Source organism: Cheilinus undulatus, linkage group 9 (genome assembly GCF_018320785.1).
Source record: "Cheilinus undulatus linkage group 9, ASM1832078v1, whole genome shotgun sequence".
Taxonomy (NCBI): Eukaryota; Metazoa; Chordata; class Actinopteri; order Labriformes; family Labridae; genus Cheilinus; species Cheilinus undulatus.
The window spans coordinates 42,007,685-42,026,697 of record NC_054873.1 but is presented as its reverse complement, the minus strand read 5'-3'; the positions used below and the strand labels follow the sequence as shown (position 1 = coordinate 42,026,697).

The window sequence follows — 19,013 nt, the reverse complement described above, 5'->3', positions numbered from 1 at the left end:
CTTCTTCAGTGTCAAAGTTAAATGGGCGGGACTTCTGATAATGGCACAAGGGATAACAAACTGTCTAGTCTGTGAAGTTAACATTTGCAGGTATTCAGCCACTACCTCTGTCAGGCTGGATATTATTTACATTTTTTTTTTGTTGATATTTCCTTGAGAAATTAATTGCACACAGAGCTATTCATGAAACAGAGGCTGCGAAAACTGCCAGCACTAAAAGCGCCCTTATACTGGCATTTACTATCCTTAGCATTAGCCCAGTCAGTGATTCTGTTGTAAATGAGATTTTGCTATTAAAAAAGTTTAGTGTTAAGTTTAAAATGATCTTCAGGCTTCTAATATTGACATTTCAAGCTTTCTGAACTTTCTATGTACAAAATGGGCACAAAGGCTGGGGGGAATTTTTCAGCACAGAATACTGGTGTATTTATTTAGCTCTAGCATCCAGTGATTAACATTCCCTTTTACCATGTAGGTGGGGTCAGGATCATACTGGACAGACTTTATAATATCAGATGCTCCTGCATAGACATGAAAGAGCAACAGCAGAAATGTGCCTGTGATGTCTGTCTAATACTATATTTAACCCCATTGTTTAATGCTGCTCTCCCATTGGTTGACTGGGAGGTCATGTGATTTTTTCGAGGTCACCACAGACGTCCTAAGGATCTAAACATATACATTGTGTCCTATAGATACACACCCATGCAGAGAGGCACATAAATCCCTTTGTCTGCATCTCTTCCCCCGCTCAGTGTCGCGCAGCAGCACTGAATCACAGAGCCTGATTGTTGTCACTTGGCATGAACACACAGCTATATGTTGTTCTGAGAAGAGCGTGTGTGTTGCTGCACAAAAGCCTCAGCAGGAATGACAAGTATTTTGTGCATCTCTGTGTGCTAACAGCATTAGCATCCATTAGCGCTGCTCTCTCAGCAGACCTGTGTGGGAGGCCTCCAACGTCCAGCTCCAGTTACACTCTTCATCGCTGTGGTTAGCTTCTCATTTGTGTTTTAAATGAATCCCACACAGCAGCACGGCCCACCTCCTGTCTGTCTGCCTTCTCTTCCTATCAGAACAAACATCTGTTTTGTTCGTAGACATATGGACAGGCACACGCAGTGCCCTGTTCTCTTCAGGTGTGTTTTCCTGTTTATATAAACTTCTCACTTCTTCAGACAGTGAGTCACATCTACTGTAAATACAGCTTAGGTCTGAAGAATACAGACAGAGCTGAGCTGTTCACTTACTGTCTGACTAAAGGTCAGACAAGAAGAAATCTTTTAATATTAAAGCATAAAAAATGCTAAATAGGATTGTGACGAGATTGTTATCTCACGAGACGAGACAAGACGAGACTTTACACTTTTTACTTTTTAATTTTGGAAAAAAAAATATATGAGTGGAAATTATGTCCTTTATACGCCAGAAGTCTTAATTGCAAAAGCATTCAGGTCTATTCAGAAATATTTAAACTAACTACTCTTGTGCTGAACAGGCTATCAGTGCTTATGCAGTTTGTCTAGTCTAACTCTGACTCAAACTTTTTAACGCTCTTCAAATCAAACCTTTCATTTTAATAGTTTACCACATCTTTATTTTGTGACACTTTGTGCTCATTGCTATTATTACAACCATAATAAAAGCATTTAGACTATTTTGAAAGTACTTTAAAAACTGTTCACAACAGACTGAAATATAAAGAACTACATCAGTAAATTTGAACTATTTCTCATCCTCTGTAAGTACATCCATATTTGAAACACTCAAAACAAATCTTTTGTCAAAAAGACGCTTGCGTTTTTTAAAGTAGGCCTTATTTACAGAAATAGATTATTTCATCATTTTGTGGTCTTCTTTTCTCTTAAGAGGTTTGACAGTGTTGAACATGATGCACAGATGAGTGTGTGTGTCAACGTGTGCGCTGGTGAGCTAGTTGGTGAGCGAGTGTGTGTCTCTGCTCTGCCTGCTGTCAGACAACAAACAGGGATCATTTAACTGGGGCTATAACTTCAGTTTTTGGAGCTAACAGTGGACTCTATGGTGCTCAGAGTTTGTTTTACAGTAAATACATTTGTTTTTCAAACTGCATTTGTTTTGCTATTTTGAAATGTTAAAGTTAGTGTGACGAAAGTTTATAAATCACACTAATTTCAAGTGATAAAGTTGGCATATTTCTGAATTGTGGTTATTATATTTCTCATCATAGTTACGAAATTAAGACGAGAAAAATCTTTAGCCATTGATGTTTTTTTTTTTTCATTTTATTTGAGGTTTATAGAGAGGATGGGTGACTGGAGATTTCTTTTATGGCACAGCTACGCTGAGATCAGATTCACAAAATGACATAATGAGCTGAAAGAAAGACAGAACCAGAGTTGACTTATATAATTAATAGAAACAAGAGAATTAAAGAAGAATGGAATAAAACAAAACTATTTAATACCATTGCAAAATAAAAGGACCTGAATATTTTTCATCCAGTTGCACTGACTATGAAGTGAGTTCAGATTAAGAGAAACGTTTCTACTGTTCTAGGTGTTCACAGTTATTGTGCCTCGTCCTAAAGAGCTATTAGGATACAAAAATCGTAATGAGCTTATATTTATCACAGAGGCTTCTTCATCTTGTGCAGAGAATCCTATCCTCTTTCCTATCCTTGACGCTGTGACGTTTTTCACCGGGGTTAAGAAAAGTGGATAGTAAAGGACTCAGGAAGTAATTGTTTGAACTTTTCAAACGGACCCCTGGTGTCTGCGCAATATTGATCTCGCAAGATGGTTTTCACCTCGACGAGAAATCTTGTGACGTTTTGATCTTGCGAGATCTTGTCACACCCCTAATTCTATGTGACAGTCCTTGTCTAGAGACTTGTTCTGTCTTTCAGCTGATCTCAATTTATTGTCAGAAAGATGAGGACATGTTCAGCATGATGTAACCTGGGAGTATTCAGGTTTGAAGCTTTGAGGAAGAGGAACACTGGCACAATAGTCTAGACTGCAATCCTATTGAGATGCTTTGGCATGACCTTAAACAAGCTGCTCGTGCAAAAATAAAAATGTCCAATGTAATAATGATAATAATGATAATGAAGTAAGACTTTGTGTGCTCTGAGGTTATCAAAATTAGTTTCAGTAATTTGGTAAGAATAAAATCTTTTCATCCATAACATCCATAACATGCTGTCCTAGATCATGGTGTGCTGGAACCAATTCCAGCTGCCATTGGGTGAAAAGCAGGTACACTCTGGACTGGTTGCCAGTCAAGTGCAGGGCTGACATATAGCAACAAACAACCACTCACACCTACGGCCAGTTCAGAATCTCCAGTTAACCCAACAAATATGTATTTGGTCTGTGGGAGGAAGCTGGAGTAGCCTGAGAGAACCTGAGTGTGCACAGAGAGACCGGGCCAACTCAGGACAGAAAGGCCCTGTCCCATTGGAATTCAAACCAGAAAAAAGAATTCAATGTATACTTATTTCTTTTGGGTTTTGTTAATGAAATTATTATAATCTATGTGAGTTTTTGACACCAAAGCATCTGTATTTCTTTATTTAGGGTCATGGGGGGCTAAGCATTATTATACACAGATAAGGGGGGGCTTGAAGGAAAAATGGTTGGGAACCACTGGTCTAAACAGCCCCAAAGTCTGTTTTCGACAAATGTTCTGATTTGAATGGCTTGTTGATAGGTTGTTCTGAATCAAAGTTAAATTCATATATGGTCTAATCCACTGGTTCCCAACCTGGGGTCTGGGCCCCCCTAGGGGGTGCACCAAAGATTTCAGGGGGGTGTTCTTATTTTATCACTGAAAACAAATCAAAATTGATGCTAATCTTTGACAGTAATGTATTACTTTTTTTCCCATGTTGATCATGAGGGGGCCCACTGTTTTGTGCAATACAAGTAGGGATTGCTCCAAGGAAAAAGGTTGGAGACTACTGGTCTAGTCCTTCATTGCCCATTAACCACAGTTATAGCTAAAATTAAATGTGGCCATAATTCATCCCTAATACATACAAAAAACCACAAACATAGCCCTCTCCAAAAAAAAAAACACAGTTGACTGAGGCAATATGTTAACAGCTTGCTGCAATACAAAACGTGAGTTTTCTCATTTCCTTTTATGACAAAATTAATCAGTCTGACAAGTCAGCATGAAATGAGAACTCTGTGAAACAGTTTTTGTACCCATGTGACCACAGTTGAAACTGGATACCAAATATGTTTGCAAACAAAGCACAGCCCTGAGAAATGCATCCTTCATGCTGTTCCTCTCCTGCTCCCAGGATAAACCTGGCCCCCACGGTAGGCTATGAAGAAGATGCCGGCAGCCAAACAACACACCACTTCATGTATCCAGAGAGCGCCAAGAACCTGGCCGCAAACGTCAGCTTCGTCCTAGTTCCTTTCAAAACACTGGATCTCGTGTGGATCACCAGCGCTTTGTCCACCGGCCAGATTCGATTGTAAGAAGGGGCACAGACACACAAACACAGATGTGCATAAGAACGGATTAACACACATGTGAGGGCACAGAAACATAAAGACAGTTCTACAGTGCACACAGCTTTGGGACATGAATTTCAATTTGTGGGCATAAACATACTCTCACAAACACAGGCAAATGACGTGAAGGCAAAGAGTCATTGGGCTGTAACAATCTGTCAGCTGTCAATCACCCGGAATTCATAGCTGCAGCATCACATGAAGAGTTGACTGAATTTATTTAATCAATTTCTCCCTCTCTCTCTCCATCAGTACGTACGCTCCAGTGAAGCAGTTCCTCCGAGTAGATAAAGACAAGGTGTGTATTTTCTGCTTTCACTGCAATTACTCTCTGCCAGCCTCTAACACTCACAGTAATAGGCCAACACAAACATACCCTCACAAACACAGCCACAAACACGTCCACACACACAGAGTGGCCCTGCTTTGCAGCAATTAAAGCCCCACTCCCCATTATTGGTGAAGGATTACAGTGAGATTATAAACCTTTCCTTTGTTTTAAATAATCTTCTGTTGGCTCTTTAATCCCTGAAAATAAAAAAGTCATTCTAATCCCTGCCTGTGAAAATCTTCGCCTGGTCGGAGACGCTATTTTTTTTTTTTTCCTTTGGCATCTTTGGCGTCGACCCAGAATTATAGATTTATACGATTTTCTCCTCCACTGTGGCACTCTGATCAGCCTAAAGCTCTGTTTATTGGAGCTGTACATCACCTGGAGGGAGTTGATTAATACATAATTACTATTCATTTGGTTAAAAGTGATTTTAATCTTTCACAACCATCACAACCTCAGGCAGTATTAAAATTTAACTTGGCAAATCTATTTTTGTTTTGTTGGACCTTTTGAATATGCAGCAGCAGCAGGGATTGCATGACATTATTTTGCCTGTATCATCGTGTTAATCATCTGAGTGAAAACTCTAAATCTGAGTTCAGAGGCTTTCGGAGATTACTGAACATAAACTGAGGGGCAAACCCACACAACAAACAAGTACAGAATGTCTTCTTGCAATAAAGTACTCTACCTACATTATGTTGTAGGAGTTTGATACTAATAACAGAGATATACTTGCTTAACCTCTGTGTGCGATTGTTTCAAACTTCTAACTCTTGTAACCTTGCAAAGCTGCTAATTTGGCCAGATTCCATGTCTGTCATCAGGCAGATCCATATTGTAATGCTCAATTCTGAAAAGTTTGAGTCTGCAATGAGAAATTTCCTGACCAGTTAGCATTATTTGAGGAGAATGAGGATGTAGCTATGGGTGTAGTTTAGTTGTACTGGAAGCTGGTGAACAATGGCTTCTTCAGGTGAAACGATTAGCTTGGATGCAGATGAAGGTTCTTTGCAGATGAAGTCATGCAGCAGTGGAGAACTCCGCTTGGAAAGCAAAAAATGATTTCTGAATAGAGAAACATTACCAAAAAGGCCATGTTTTGAGCTGTTTACAAATATGCAAAGTGGTCAAAGTATAAAAAAATAAACATTTTTATTTCTCATTCTACTTTTGTGTCCCAAAAGTAGTGAAAAATGTAGGCAGATAAAGCCTCGTAAAAAAAAAAGGAGGATTGAAAAAACCTCTGTCTTAAACCTGGAGCGTTGTCACACAACACTCATGTATGGTCCATTTCAACAAATTGGTCTGGTTTGGTTCAGTACAGTTTGTCATGGTTTAGGTTTGAACTCTGGTCTTACCTGCATTTCCTCAGCTCGTGACAGGAAACTGTCTCTTTTACAGAGATCCTGATCATTTGTCTTAGCTCAGTAGAGATGGTTGTCTGGCTCCTAAACAGCTCTTTATTTGGTAACAGTTTGGCTTTAAGTGTTACTTAAATAACAACAAAGGATGGAGGAGAGGAAACTGGCATTCGAATGGGAGCTAGCCACTGTGGCTCACATCAAGGAGCCGTTTTGTAGAAAAGGCTCATTCACAGACGGTACACTTTTACTCGGCCGCTTACCCCACAAGGTCTATTTCATTAATAGTACATCACTGTTTCAATTAGAAGCATGTTTATGACAACATGAGAGATTTTAAAAGGGCTCAGCTAGCAGTCTGGCTCAGTACAAAACTCTACACACTTGCTTCCCTTCATCCGGCTAGATGACTCTAGATGCTACAAGCCCTCCAGGACTGAGTAATTTGTGATATTGCTCACACCCGCTCCAGGTAGATCTGTTAATCTTTGGTGAAAAATGACCTTTTCGTGACGCTCAGGGATTGTACTCTATGTATGTTAAAATTTCTGATGCTAATTGCAGCATACAGGTCCATTTAAAGTTGTAAAGTAAAGTTGTAAATTTGTAACTTTTCACTGGTCCCATGCATTCCTTATGGCTGACCCTAAAACAGACATTTTGGATCATGTGATTGAAGACAACTAAAGCAGCAGTTTAACCAAAACAGGACAATTAATTGTTAAAGATGTACAAATAACTGCGCTGACAGCTTTTCTTGGCAGCAAGATGTTTTTGTTCTCTGACCAGCTTTGGCAAGAGTTGGATTCCCAAACTGGCTCCACTGTCATCAACATCGCTTGCCAGTCAAGCTCACATTATCTAGTTTACTTACTGGAGCTGCATACGCTCACTACATCATGAGGCCGGTCAAGAAAAGTACAAAAACATCTTCCCTGCCATGAAAAACTTTTCATGTGGTTCTTTGCTCTTCTTTCAATTAAGAAATGATGGTCAGATCTGATTAAGCCGTCTCTAAAGCTACATCCGGGTTAATAGTTTCACCTGCAGACTAAACCCTACCTGTAACTATCGCCAACTCATGCCAAAGCAGGTCAGGAGAAGAGCGAATCCATCTGCTTTACAGGGCTATGCATACCCAGATGATTGTGAAATATATCATATGCCATGGATTTATGAAACTGTCAATCAAGTGTGTCAGGTTATAACTCTTGTTGACTCAGCTGCTTGAAAATTTTCACAAGCACAACGGTGAAACCAACTTCACTTAGAGTTACATGTACTATACTTAAATTTACATTGCTTGTGTCTCTTTTCACCACCAGGTCCAGATCTTCAACCCAGCATTCTTCAAATACATCCACGACCGCTGGACCAGACATCATGGACGCTACCCCTCCACTGGAATGCTGGTGCTCTTCTTTGCCCTGCATGTGTGTGATGAGGTCAGCTTTTTTCTCTTTCTCTGCTTTCACCAAATCAAACTCCGTAAATCATTGCATCATGCTGAAACCACACTTACACCACACCATCATCAATAATACACACACCTGGAAGCACACGCCTGCTCTCTGACACTCTTTTTTGTCTCTTTTCTAGGTGAACGTGTTTGGATTTGGTGCAGACAGTCGAGGGAACTGGCATCACTACTGGGAACAGAATCGCTACTCTGGAGAGTTCAGGAAAACTGGCGTCCATGACGCGGACTATGAAGCTCAGATCATTCAGCGGCTGGCCAAGGCTGGCAAAATCACTGTGTTCCCTGGGAAATAACCAGCATCGCAATTTATTATCTGATGTTTCAACATTAGTATAGCAGCACCAGACAAGGCTGCTTACAATGAGTTTGTACTCTGGCTTTTACTTACTGTACCTGCACCAGTTTGGGTTCCCAGTTTAAGTTAACCAAATGCTCCCAGAAAGCAGAACAAACTGGTCACTCAAAGGTACCAAATATGTTATTCCATTTACTTCCCCTTGTCTTTGGGAGGTAGCCGGAGGTTCTGACTGGAGAACATGGTGCACGCTCACCAGAAATCAGGACAAGGGCGCATGTGGATCAAAACTCAGCTCTGCTCATGAAACTAAAAGTGGCCTAAATAGTGACTTAAATGTAATGGTTAAGCCTTAAATTTGCGAGGAAGAGATTGGCTCATAATCAGGTTTTCCAGTGAGAGCCGGTTTAAGAATTGAGAGAAGAGGCACATGACAGCTGGTGAGGAGGAAAACTTAACCAATCACCAGAAACACTGCAGAGAAAAAGCTGGAGAAGAGCGATCTCACATGGAAATCCCCCCATCAAAAACCTGTATGATATAGAGGTTAACTATACACATATCTGTTTCGCTTCTGAAGTGGCTGGATGTTGACACTGTACTGCAGCAAAGAGAGGCCGCTAAATGTGGACACTAAATGTGGTGCTTTCAGGAGCCTGTGTGCTGTTTGAATTTTAAGGCTGAGGGCCTAAATTCCCATCTTTTCAGGACGCTGGGCCTTGACTCCTCTGAGAAAGATTTATTCCCCTGCATGAGGCAAACACCTCACTTTACCACTTTTCACTGTCATAACTCCACTTAATGCGAGCTCTGCCTCAGATGACAGTATTACAGGCACCTTGTCTGACTGGGATGGCAGTAAAACGGTTGGTTATGAGACGGGAAGTGATGGCTGTGAGTTTATATCATATGACTTTCCTCTAAATTGTCCCCCCAAGTCCTTAGCACAGCTAAGCAGGGCCTCGTCACCTTGCAACAGAGTCACAGACAAGTGATGAAGACTTTTACCTTTTGGCCATTCTGACTCAGAAAGATCACTGCACAGCAGCATGAGCCTCAGCCTCTGTAGAGAGGGATGATTTTAAACACCACAGCGACCACAAGCACTGCTGCGATCTTTTTTCATATCACGGCCCAGAAAAAAAAAAAAGTGTTCACGGGAAGTGCCGGTTTGACTGAATCAGACTTTAATGAGGCCAAAAGTCCGTCTCCTGGGATTTCATGTTTGGATGGAGGCATGCTGGTTTCTGGACCAGAGTTTAATCCCCATGTGGTCTGTCAGAGTCTATTTTTGGAGAGGAGGACTGGAGCCGGCGAGGTTGGCACACGAAGATCCAGTCTGACAAAGCCAGCATGAGAAATCCATTATTTTCTCCTGTGTTTTTCATGATAAAAACAAAAGACGTCAGTTCACAGCTGCTACTGTGCTGCATCAACAAACTGGACCGAGCTAACCGCGTTGGTTTTGAAAGGACTGAAGTTTTAAAGAGACCCTGCTCTGCTTCTTTTCCCTTTCACAGACTTTAAACTGCAGCCTGACTCCTGGATCCCAGAGGAGTCAGAGACTGTCCAGAGCTTTTGGCTCCCGATTAAAGCTCATATGACGGGGGGAGAGAAAGTCCCATTGGATCTGGGAATCGCTCTACCTGTCAGCAGATTAGCTTCATTAACCACTTGCCCCGGTTCCTGCTCAGCCAATTAAAACTTCAGCTCGGTCTGGAGAGGACGGGGCCACCAGACGCCTTAGACTCCAGCTCTGTACGCATCATCTGCACTTTTTATTCTGATTTTTTCCATGTTTGCATATCCCCCTGCAGACTGCAGTGTTAGTTCTATGTACTGTTTGAGTTTACACTTTGTCTGGATCTATTATTCTGGTTTGGATTACATCATCCTCTCCACCCAGGTGCCACATTCTTTCATATCATCCAGTAATACCTATATACACATCTATAGCCTCAAAGCAAATAGCACTGATGGAAGTGGTGTTGGACTGGTGTCAGTCTGAGAGGAGTTATGAGTCACATAGAGAAAGAAAAAGAAAACTCATCACTCCAGAGGTGTGTTAATCAAGAAGCGGCTGGTGTTTGGCAAAAACTACTCATGGCTCTTCCGCAGGTCCTGAAACATGGTTACAATTTTTACCAGACCCACTACTTATGCATTGATTTTTAATGGTAATTGATTAGTAATAACCTGAGCCCCCCACATCAAGGAGAAACCTGATATATTGTTGTCAAAATGAGCATAAATTTGACTTGTTTCCCTTGCTAAAGTCAAACATAATTGGCCTTAAAATGGTTTTCCTTACCAATGATCTAATTCTCAGAAAACTAACTGAGAACATATGTCAATTACAGTAATTAAGGATGGTGTAGGACAAAATATCATTCAAATGTATTTGAAAAGCACATGTAATCACAACTGACCAAAGCTCTATTCACAGCATAAAGGAGCAACAATTTATACTTAACTTGCCCCTTAAAGCTACAATATGGGACATTTTTCCACTGAAACATCTATAATTGTTCAAATAGGCCAAACGTATATTATGTTTTTGTAGTTGAGAGATTGCATGACCTCAGATATTTCCAATCTTTTTTTTTAAGCCAGAGAAATCCTTAATTTAGATAGCTGTAATGGAACATGCTGTCATAATGATGAATATGATATGTTTGTTTAGACACCAGATGTTAAGTCTAGGATGCCCTGATGCATCGGTGTTGGCTGACATCAGGCCTGTCAGCCATTGGCAAATCATGAGGCATGAACAGATATCAGTAGCAGATGTTTATCTATTGTGTTCAATCAATTTTAAGCTGGTATCTGGTAGAGCTTATTGCTAAATCAAAAAATAGATTTTTTACTGGGCAGAAGAAGTCAGCTGTTAGACAAATTCTGATGCTTTTATTCAACACAAGAAACAATTTAGCCACATTGGAAGCTTAACTCCAAAAGAAGCACTGGAAAAACAATATCCTTTATTGGCAACATCGGTACTGGCACTTATTTTCACAATTGGTGAATACCTAGCTAGGTCGAAGACTACCACACAAGGAAGCAGGAACTGCTACACAAAGCTGCTGTTCTGTTGCTGTATCTTATTCATGCTTTTTGCTGCTTACTTGTGATGGACTGTTATTATTTTCTATGTGTTCTGTCATCCCCCTAAAAATCCTGACTATGGTCTGTTTGAGTCTGTTGTCAGGGGATGGGCATTGGAGTAACAGAGAATGTTATCATTCCCCCCTACCCTCAATGTCATGTTTTGACTGAGAATCCCTTGGTGGCAAAATTTACTTACTATTTTTAAATAGCAAGTAATTCATAAATAACACCTTGACATGAACTGGTTTAACATATCCATCCAAGGGTTTATATGAATAGTTCAAAACAGTGTATCTATTGCAGACTATTCTGTGGTTGTGCTAATTTAAATCTTCTGAAAAAGATTTGTAAGCACACATTTTCCTCCTGTTTGCATAGCAGTAGCTTTTCTCTTCATTGAAGCTGAGGTTGTTAAAGCTGCAGGGGCCCCGTGGGCAAAATAATTGGAAGTGAGAATAGAACAGGTTGTCACATTTCAAAAACATCTGATATCTGCAACTGTGGTACCTTTTTTACATGGTTACAGATTTGAACTTTAGTAGTGATGCAGAGGGAGAGATTAGAGACAAAACGCCAACAAACCAAATGTGTAAATTAAAAGGAGGCAAAGAGGGAAGCTGGTAAACAGACTGGAGACTGTGTAGGTGTAGATGAGGTTAAGATGAGAGGAGAAATCAAAATCATATTTTACCATGGTTTTCAGTGAAACCTCCATGCTTGATTTATGTTGATGGTGATGGTGGCCTGTGGTGTATGAAATTGCAGTGGAGCATTGCTTTTTCCACGCACCAGACAGCCGGGATACAGGACAGACAGCGAGGGAGGGGGGAGGAAAGAGAGACAAAGCAACAGGAGAAAATGAGTTGTAGGGAATCACTTTCATGATTCCCTAATACCATTGACCTAATCTTTTATTGTTTTTTATTAAGTGCCCCCTGGTGGTCATATTTACATACTTAAACTCTGCTTTTGAATTTTGATAATTTTCAGCATGTACCCCATTTACCAACTCTGACCCTCTGCTCCTCTCTGGATGCCATTATCCAATATCTCCTCACTTTAGTGTGCATTCATTGATAATACAGCCAAGTCTGTTCAGCTGTAGTATCAAAAAAGGATAAAACAAATTCAAAACATAGCTTAAATGATGATATTAAAAACTTAAAGCTGCCTTGTACTGTTTGACCAGTAGTAATGCTATGGAGATTTTCTTCATGCAAGGATCTCTGTTTTGTATTTTGTTTCGCATGCAAAAAAGGACAAACAATATAACTTGATCCAGCTAATAGTTTCAAACATCCCACCTACTTTATATGAACATTATTTTACAGAGATAAGGTAAACCAACCTCAAAAAGCAGATGGTCTGCTTCCATGTCTGCCTTAAAACAGATCCATTTGGCAAAGCTTCAAGCTGATAACATTTGTTACCAGTTAGAGAATGACCAGTCCAGTCAGCATCATTTGAGGAGAAAAAGGTAGTAGCTATGAGTTTGGTTTAGTTGAAGCAACTACATGCCTGTAAAGAGCAGGTTCCGATAAATCTAACTATAGTGGCAGTTTTATGAGAACTGGATAACATTTCTTTATTGATAAGAGCAATCCAGTCAGGTATTTTGTCCAAGAGTTAATATGAACGATGGGGTCTTGAGTGATTCAAAAGCTTAAAATATTTCAACCTTACAGTTTAGGAGTCCAGATCCAATGAATGCTGATCATTAAAATTGCTTTCTCTGACCAGGGATTGGCATCATAACAAAAAACAAACCAAGTTATAGGTTTATAACTCTCTCTTCATTAAACTGGAGAGACGGCCCCATTTTTGACCAGAGATGTTATAAACAGACACCACATACCTTATGTGTGTATTTTAATCATGTTATCGGAGTTGGATCTTAATTTTTAAAATTTTCTTAATATGTAAGTCAGTGTGTGATGAATCTATAAACAGGCAGGGAGACTACAGCTCATGCTGTCTCAGAGCGTAACCAGCTTGAGGTCAATAGGAACACAACACTGGTCCAACATTCAACCCCCCTTTACTCCTCACTAAGTTCAGCCCATAGCCACAGAGCTCTTCTCTTATACTCTTTTGCTATTTGAAGATGATAACCATATTGTAAAGTGTGATTTTTTAAGGAAAAAACACAACCAAATAGGGTTTTATTGTATGATTGTTTTCTAATCTACTGTTATTCAGTCTTGGGACTTGTTCTCACCCAAATGGGGGCTTGGTCACTCTGGAGAGTGAGAAGTGATCCGGCTGCCCTTATCAATTAAAAGAAAAGCAAGGATCATATAGTAAAAATATGTCTTTGCTGTTCTTCTGACCAGCTTTGGGAAGAATTTAAATCACCAACTGGCTCGAGTGATAGATGAGAACTGTGTATTGGCACAACAGCTACCTGTTTAGCTTAAGTTATGTAGTGTAGTTCTTAGCAGCACCAAACACCTACTAGATTATATTTTTTGTTGCTCTGATTGGCCCGTAATGACTGTGACAGAACGCCAACCTCTGATTTTTTTTTAAAGGTTCTGCCCATCACAAACACTGTCTATGCTGCCCAGATGGATTCAAATTACATACCTTGTCACAGATATGTAAAAGGGCCTATCTGGAATGTCAGAATAGAAGCAAACAATGGGAAGTAAACAAGTTGTAAACATTTCATGATTGACGCTACAATTTTATATACTGTACATTCTCTGCTGTAGATGGGACTCCGTGCTTTCTTGAGTAACAGTGAACAAAAACAAAACTCCCCAGGGCACTTTAAAAGACATAGAAAGTGAAAATCTTTAAATACTCAGGACTAAATCTAACACTTTTATATTCAGCCTGTGTGCTGTGTTTCTACTTCATTGACTGTTTCCAGATGTGGCTGAAATTGTGCAAGGTTTAAGTGCACAAAAACAGGTCAGATCAGGTTCTTCCCTCTATATCTCACCCTCTTTAAACCCCCCATACAAGCATACCTAAGAACCAAGAAAAGGAAAAACATTTTTCCCAGAAATAATCAAACCTGCCAGTTTTTTATGAAGTAATTACCAGTAAAAATAAGATGAAAACCTTAGCTTTTCATGACCTTAAATGCTCCCTTCAAACAGAGAAAAGCAGTTTTATTTAGCTAAGAGTTTACCAGAACTTCTCTGAGTTTTCCTTTCCTTCAGAAGGAATCCTTGTATTGTCTCAGTGACTCATAATGTGCTATAAACAGAGCTCAAGAGAAACAAATCTGCCAACAACAACAAAAAAAAAAAAGTTGGAAAAGGGCTGCGTAGGAACCATGAGAGCCAGCCGCTGCAGCAGATGGTACATAAACGTGGAAAAACACTTGTGTTTGTGTAAGAAGAGAAAGTCAGAGTGTTGTTAAAAGTGGAGGATTTCACCACTTGGCATTTTAAAGCTCATTGTTAACACGTGTTTATTGTACATGCAGTTTAACCGTCACTCCTGCTGAGAAAGGCTGCCACAAGCTGCCCCCAGCAGGTGATGTGAAGAACTGTGCCTCCTGAATGAAATCAGCTGTAATATTGTGTTTTATTTGATTAATTCTGTTGGTATCATTTAACCACTCATGTGTTGCCACTGTTATTTTTCTGCTTTCTCTGTTTTTGTCCTTTTTGCACATAACAGCTGTGATGTGATGCTTCGGTGTTGAGCTGGGCTCGTTTTGAGGGTGAGTGTGGCTGCTTCTGGACGTACTGTTTGTGTTTTCTGTCACCAAACATACACGCTCATATTCTCATGCTTTCGTGCCTTGTCCTGCTGCTGCTGGACGTCTCTCGCCTACAGCTGCTCCATCTGCAACACACACCTGCCACCTTTGTGTATTTTTAGCCACTTACACATTCACACATCTTCTTGGCTGAGAGCTGTGCCTTCTGAGCTGAACACACACACCTACATACACACACACTGCCTTCTGCTCGGGGCACAGACGCCTCCCGCTCTTCACTTCTTACTGCTTTGTACACTGACATTTTTTAAAGATGGCTGCGGGCTAAGAAAAAAATGTGGACGCGTGATGCAGAGTGACTCGCTGTGGATTCGTAGTAGGACATTTGCTACTTTTCTTGGCATACAGTGTTTAGTTCGAAACCATTTCTGCTTTTCTAGATAATGCATAGTGAAAAATGGCAGGAAAGATGGCTGTCAGAGAGAGTCAGCTGCTGGATTCAAGTGTAAAATTGCAGGTACCTGTCTTTTCTTTATGCTTCACTTTAGAAAAAAACAGTTTGACAGCAATTGACCCTTTGTTAAGCCTTGCACGGATTACTGTTTGTGGGTTTCCTCATAGAGAGTTAAACAAGACTGAAATGTTCCAGGGATATTTCTCCACTGTAGATTTAACCTGTAAAACATGAAGGATTGGGGAGAGAGCATACAGTATGTATCGGTATATTCGTCAGTACATTTTAAAGTAATTAAAGTATTAGTAGTGCATTTAAAGTCTATATTAATTTTACAATATGGCTACTAAAATTATTTTCAAGAAACTAAGTGTTTTGATTAGTAGTAAAAACTAAAATACAAGTATTTTATGGCTGAAGCTGGATTAAAATGTTTGAGTTTTCGTCGACTAAAACTAGACTTAAGTTCTCGAAAGTGAAAAATGACTCAGATGTGACTTAAATGAAAAAGCATCTTGATATAAAGATTTGCCTCCAATTTCCATGCACACTGGCTGTGCTGTGATCTGCCAGTAAAACGCACTGCAGAGCAGTTTGCTCCATCTCAAGTCAGTTAGAGCAGTTCCCCTTCCTGATTTGATTTGGCCACTGCCAAATCACATCAGTCCACTCAGATCAGATCAATCCAAACAGGGCCAGATAACATGCAAAGTATCTGGTCAACCTCAAATACAACACAATGCACAGACTCCTTATTGTTAATAATCGGCATTACTTGACATCCTGCAGTACAGGCAAAGGGTTAAAAGAAGGTCAGTGGGTCACAGAGCTACAACGGTACCCTTGATGAGGAAAAGTTCACTTTTGAGGAGAAAACTGCTAGCAAACATTAACCTTTTATCTTCATAACATACTAACCCATGGTGGAAACGATAAAACTATGGAATCATGTGAAATGATTGACAAATCAACACCCAGAAGGGAAAAATAATCTGCTGTTGACAAAGTATTCCTGCGCAAACTCACAGTTCTCCTGTGATCTCTACCCTCTTGTCTCAAACTTATCTAGACTACGTTGCACAGTTTACACGCTTCCAGTTTGCGAGGTCGCTCGTCTTTGGTCGTAGAAAAACTGTGACAGTAGGGAGTGGTTCAGCCGGTGTATGTGGAAATCACTTGTAAGACAAAATTTAAAATAGCTGCCAAAATGAATACCCCTTCCTGTGTGAAACAACTGAAATGACTGATTTGACAAGTTTTATTAGTATTTAACTGATTTGATTCTCTCATAAAGTTTACCTCAAAGAAAGAGCAACAAAATCAGCTCAATTACGTTGATTCCTACTGTAGTATCCTGGCAGCCTGTGAGCAGTGCAGCACAAAGCAGAGTATTATTTTCCCCCATCGCCCTGTCTCTATCTTCCTCTCTGTTGGTTGTGCTGATAGGGAGCAGCTGATAGAGCCATTGTCAACTGTCATGTCCCTCTGTGCACAACACTACATCAACACATGATCAGACTGAAAGTCAGTCCTACTTCCAAGGAAGTTGTGTGGCTCAAAATTTGGGTCTGAATTGGCAGGAAATCGCACAGGGTGCCCCCGGCTTTACTGATTTCTGATTCTAATGATGCTGGCTAACATAGCTGTCCACCATGGCTGCTAGCTATCTTGCCTCTGATAACTTCTTCACTTACTCATTCAAATCAACATTAACACTAAGAGTTAATCTAGTTAGCTAATGTTGCAGAATAGCAACAACATTTCATTCTGCTTACACTTCTACTAAGATGTTAAGTAACGCTATAGCTTCTTAACATAGCTGTAGTTACTTACATTCAAGCTTTTCTGAGTGTTCTTGGTGAATTTAGGTTGGTTAAATTGATTAAGATGTGGGTATCATTATTTGCTCTAGCAGATGCTCTGCACAGCTTTAACCAAAGCTGAACTTATGAATTTGAGATCAAAATTTAAAAATCTAATTTTATCATACACTGAAAAGATGCGGCTGGGCAAAAATGTCAGACTGGATGTAGCTTAACAGCAGTTATTATTTTGAGCTCTCTGATTGATGAGGCTGTGGACCAATCAGGGAGCAAACAAAGGGTCAATTGATGACAAATTATTTGAGACATATCAGTAAACTGCTGCTAATGTGGTGCCATGTTTTTTTGTTTTTGTTTTTTTTTTTGTTGTTCAGCTAATGTTACTGATGTCTCTTTTCCAAGATGCTCCTTCCTGCTTCAAAATGAGAGCGTAATTTTGTTGTCTTGGACCCTCTGGCAGGAGAATTACACATTCACATCCTATCAGTGCAGCCAGCGGCAGGTTGAAAGAATCAACTGTGCCACCAAAGAGGCGGGCTCCTGTCCCAGCATTCACACTGCTATCAGCTCCTTCAGTATCTCACAGCTGCAGACCAGGACATTGTGATCAAACAGGAGCAGGGTGATCCCTCTCTGCTGTGCGTTCTCTCAAATTAGAGAGTTTTCCTCCTTTGGTACACCGCACATATCTGAGTGTGTTCCCTGGAGCATTTCAGACATAAAGTAGGTCTTTCCTCCTGTTGCTGACCCAATACACTCATTCTTTCTCAGCTGGAGTCGATTCTTAAGATAATTTGGAGCACAAATTTTTAGGTCACACCGCTTTAGTCTTGGCCGTGTCTGGAACTTTGTAAGGAAATAAGGAGCTGTTTGTTGAGAGAATTTCCAGAAATATAGTTGTTAATTGAGACAGTTGGATGTCAAGGGAGTTGTTAGTTTTCTTTGGTGAACTCTGAATGTGGGGTTCAATGTTGAAGATGCACCATTTTCTTTTAGCTTTTATTTTTATTTCAAGCCAGACTCCCAAATGCATTCTTAGCCTAAAAGCATTTCTGTTGAACAGAAACAGTAGAGCAGGGTTAACTTCACACATGGGTATTTAACATGTTTTATTCCTCCCATCTTTCTCTCTATGGTAATGTCCTGGGGCCGAGTATTTCTTTAAAGCAACAATATGTAGGAATTACTGATTGGTCAAGTAGCAGAACATCAGCAAAGACAGATCAGCTGACAGGGTATGGACTTTGCACAAATATGTTTCTGCCAGCATCTACAGCCCACTGTTTGCATATAGAGTTTGTGCTTGCTACCATCCAACATTAATAGTGCCAGCTGGGTTTCAGACTTCCAGCCTACTGTTTTGCAATGCTTTCGCCAAGGCATAAAAGTCTGCCCAGTGTTTACTCTAGTTTGGCTTCTCGTTCTCTTTTTCTCTTCTTAGCTTCAACTTTCACCATCCTCTGCTGTCTCTTAGCCTTAGCCATTGTATCAAACAGGAAAGAGGTGGGCTTTAACTGCCTTTTTTAAAATGATGCTCCATGATAACTCTGCAGTTCTGATAGATAGGCTTGATTCCATGTCTGTCATCAGGAAGATCCATCTTGCAGAGCTTCAAGCTGAAATGCTTGTTCCCAGTCAGAGAGTGATCGGAGCAATCTGCATCATTGGATGAAAAAGAGGGGGCGTGGTTTAGTTGAAGCAACTGCAAGCCTGCAAACAGTGGTGGCTGGTGAACAGATTAGCATGGATGCAGCTACTTTGTTTTTATCAGAAATTGAGAACATTTCCTATGTTTACCAACCAGACTAGAGCACTGCTACTCTGTGCTATGTTTGGTGGAGCTGATTGGCCAGTAATCAATTCGATGGACAGAACAGTTTTCCTATCACCCTCTGGGATTTTCTTCAAAGGTTCAGCCACTCCTAATTACTGCTTATGAGGTGTTGCCAAAATGGATGTAACACA

At 40.3% G+C, this 19,013-nt stretch overlaps 1 protein-coding gene across 1 annotated transcript in view; it reads left to right on the top strand.

Annotated features, from left to right (window-relative positions):
• The window catches only part of st3gal2 (ST3 beta-galactoside alpha-2,3-sialyltransferase 2), a 34,752-nt gene extending 24,051 nt beyond the window's left edge, over positions 1 to 10,701 (top strand). Inside the window, exons 5-8 of the mRNA XM_041795200.1 lie at positions 4,292 to 4,471; positions 4,764 to 4,809; positions 7,535 to 7,654; positions 7,809 to 10,701. Of these exons, the coding sequence (XP_041651134.1) occupies positions 4,292 to 4,471; positions 4,764 to 4,809; positions 7,535 to 7,654; positions 7,809 to 7,982 (520 nt within the window). The 3' untranslated portion in view covers positions 7,983 to 10,701. The remainder of the gene's footprint in view (positions 1 to 4,291; positions 4,472 to 4,763; positions 4,810 to 7,534; positions 7,655 to 7,808) is intronic.
• The last annotated feature ends 8,312 nt before the right edge of the window (positions 10,702 to 19,013 follow it).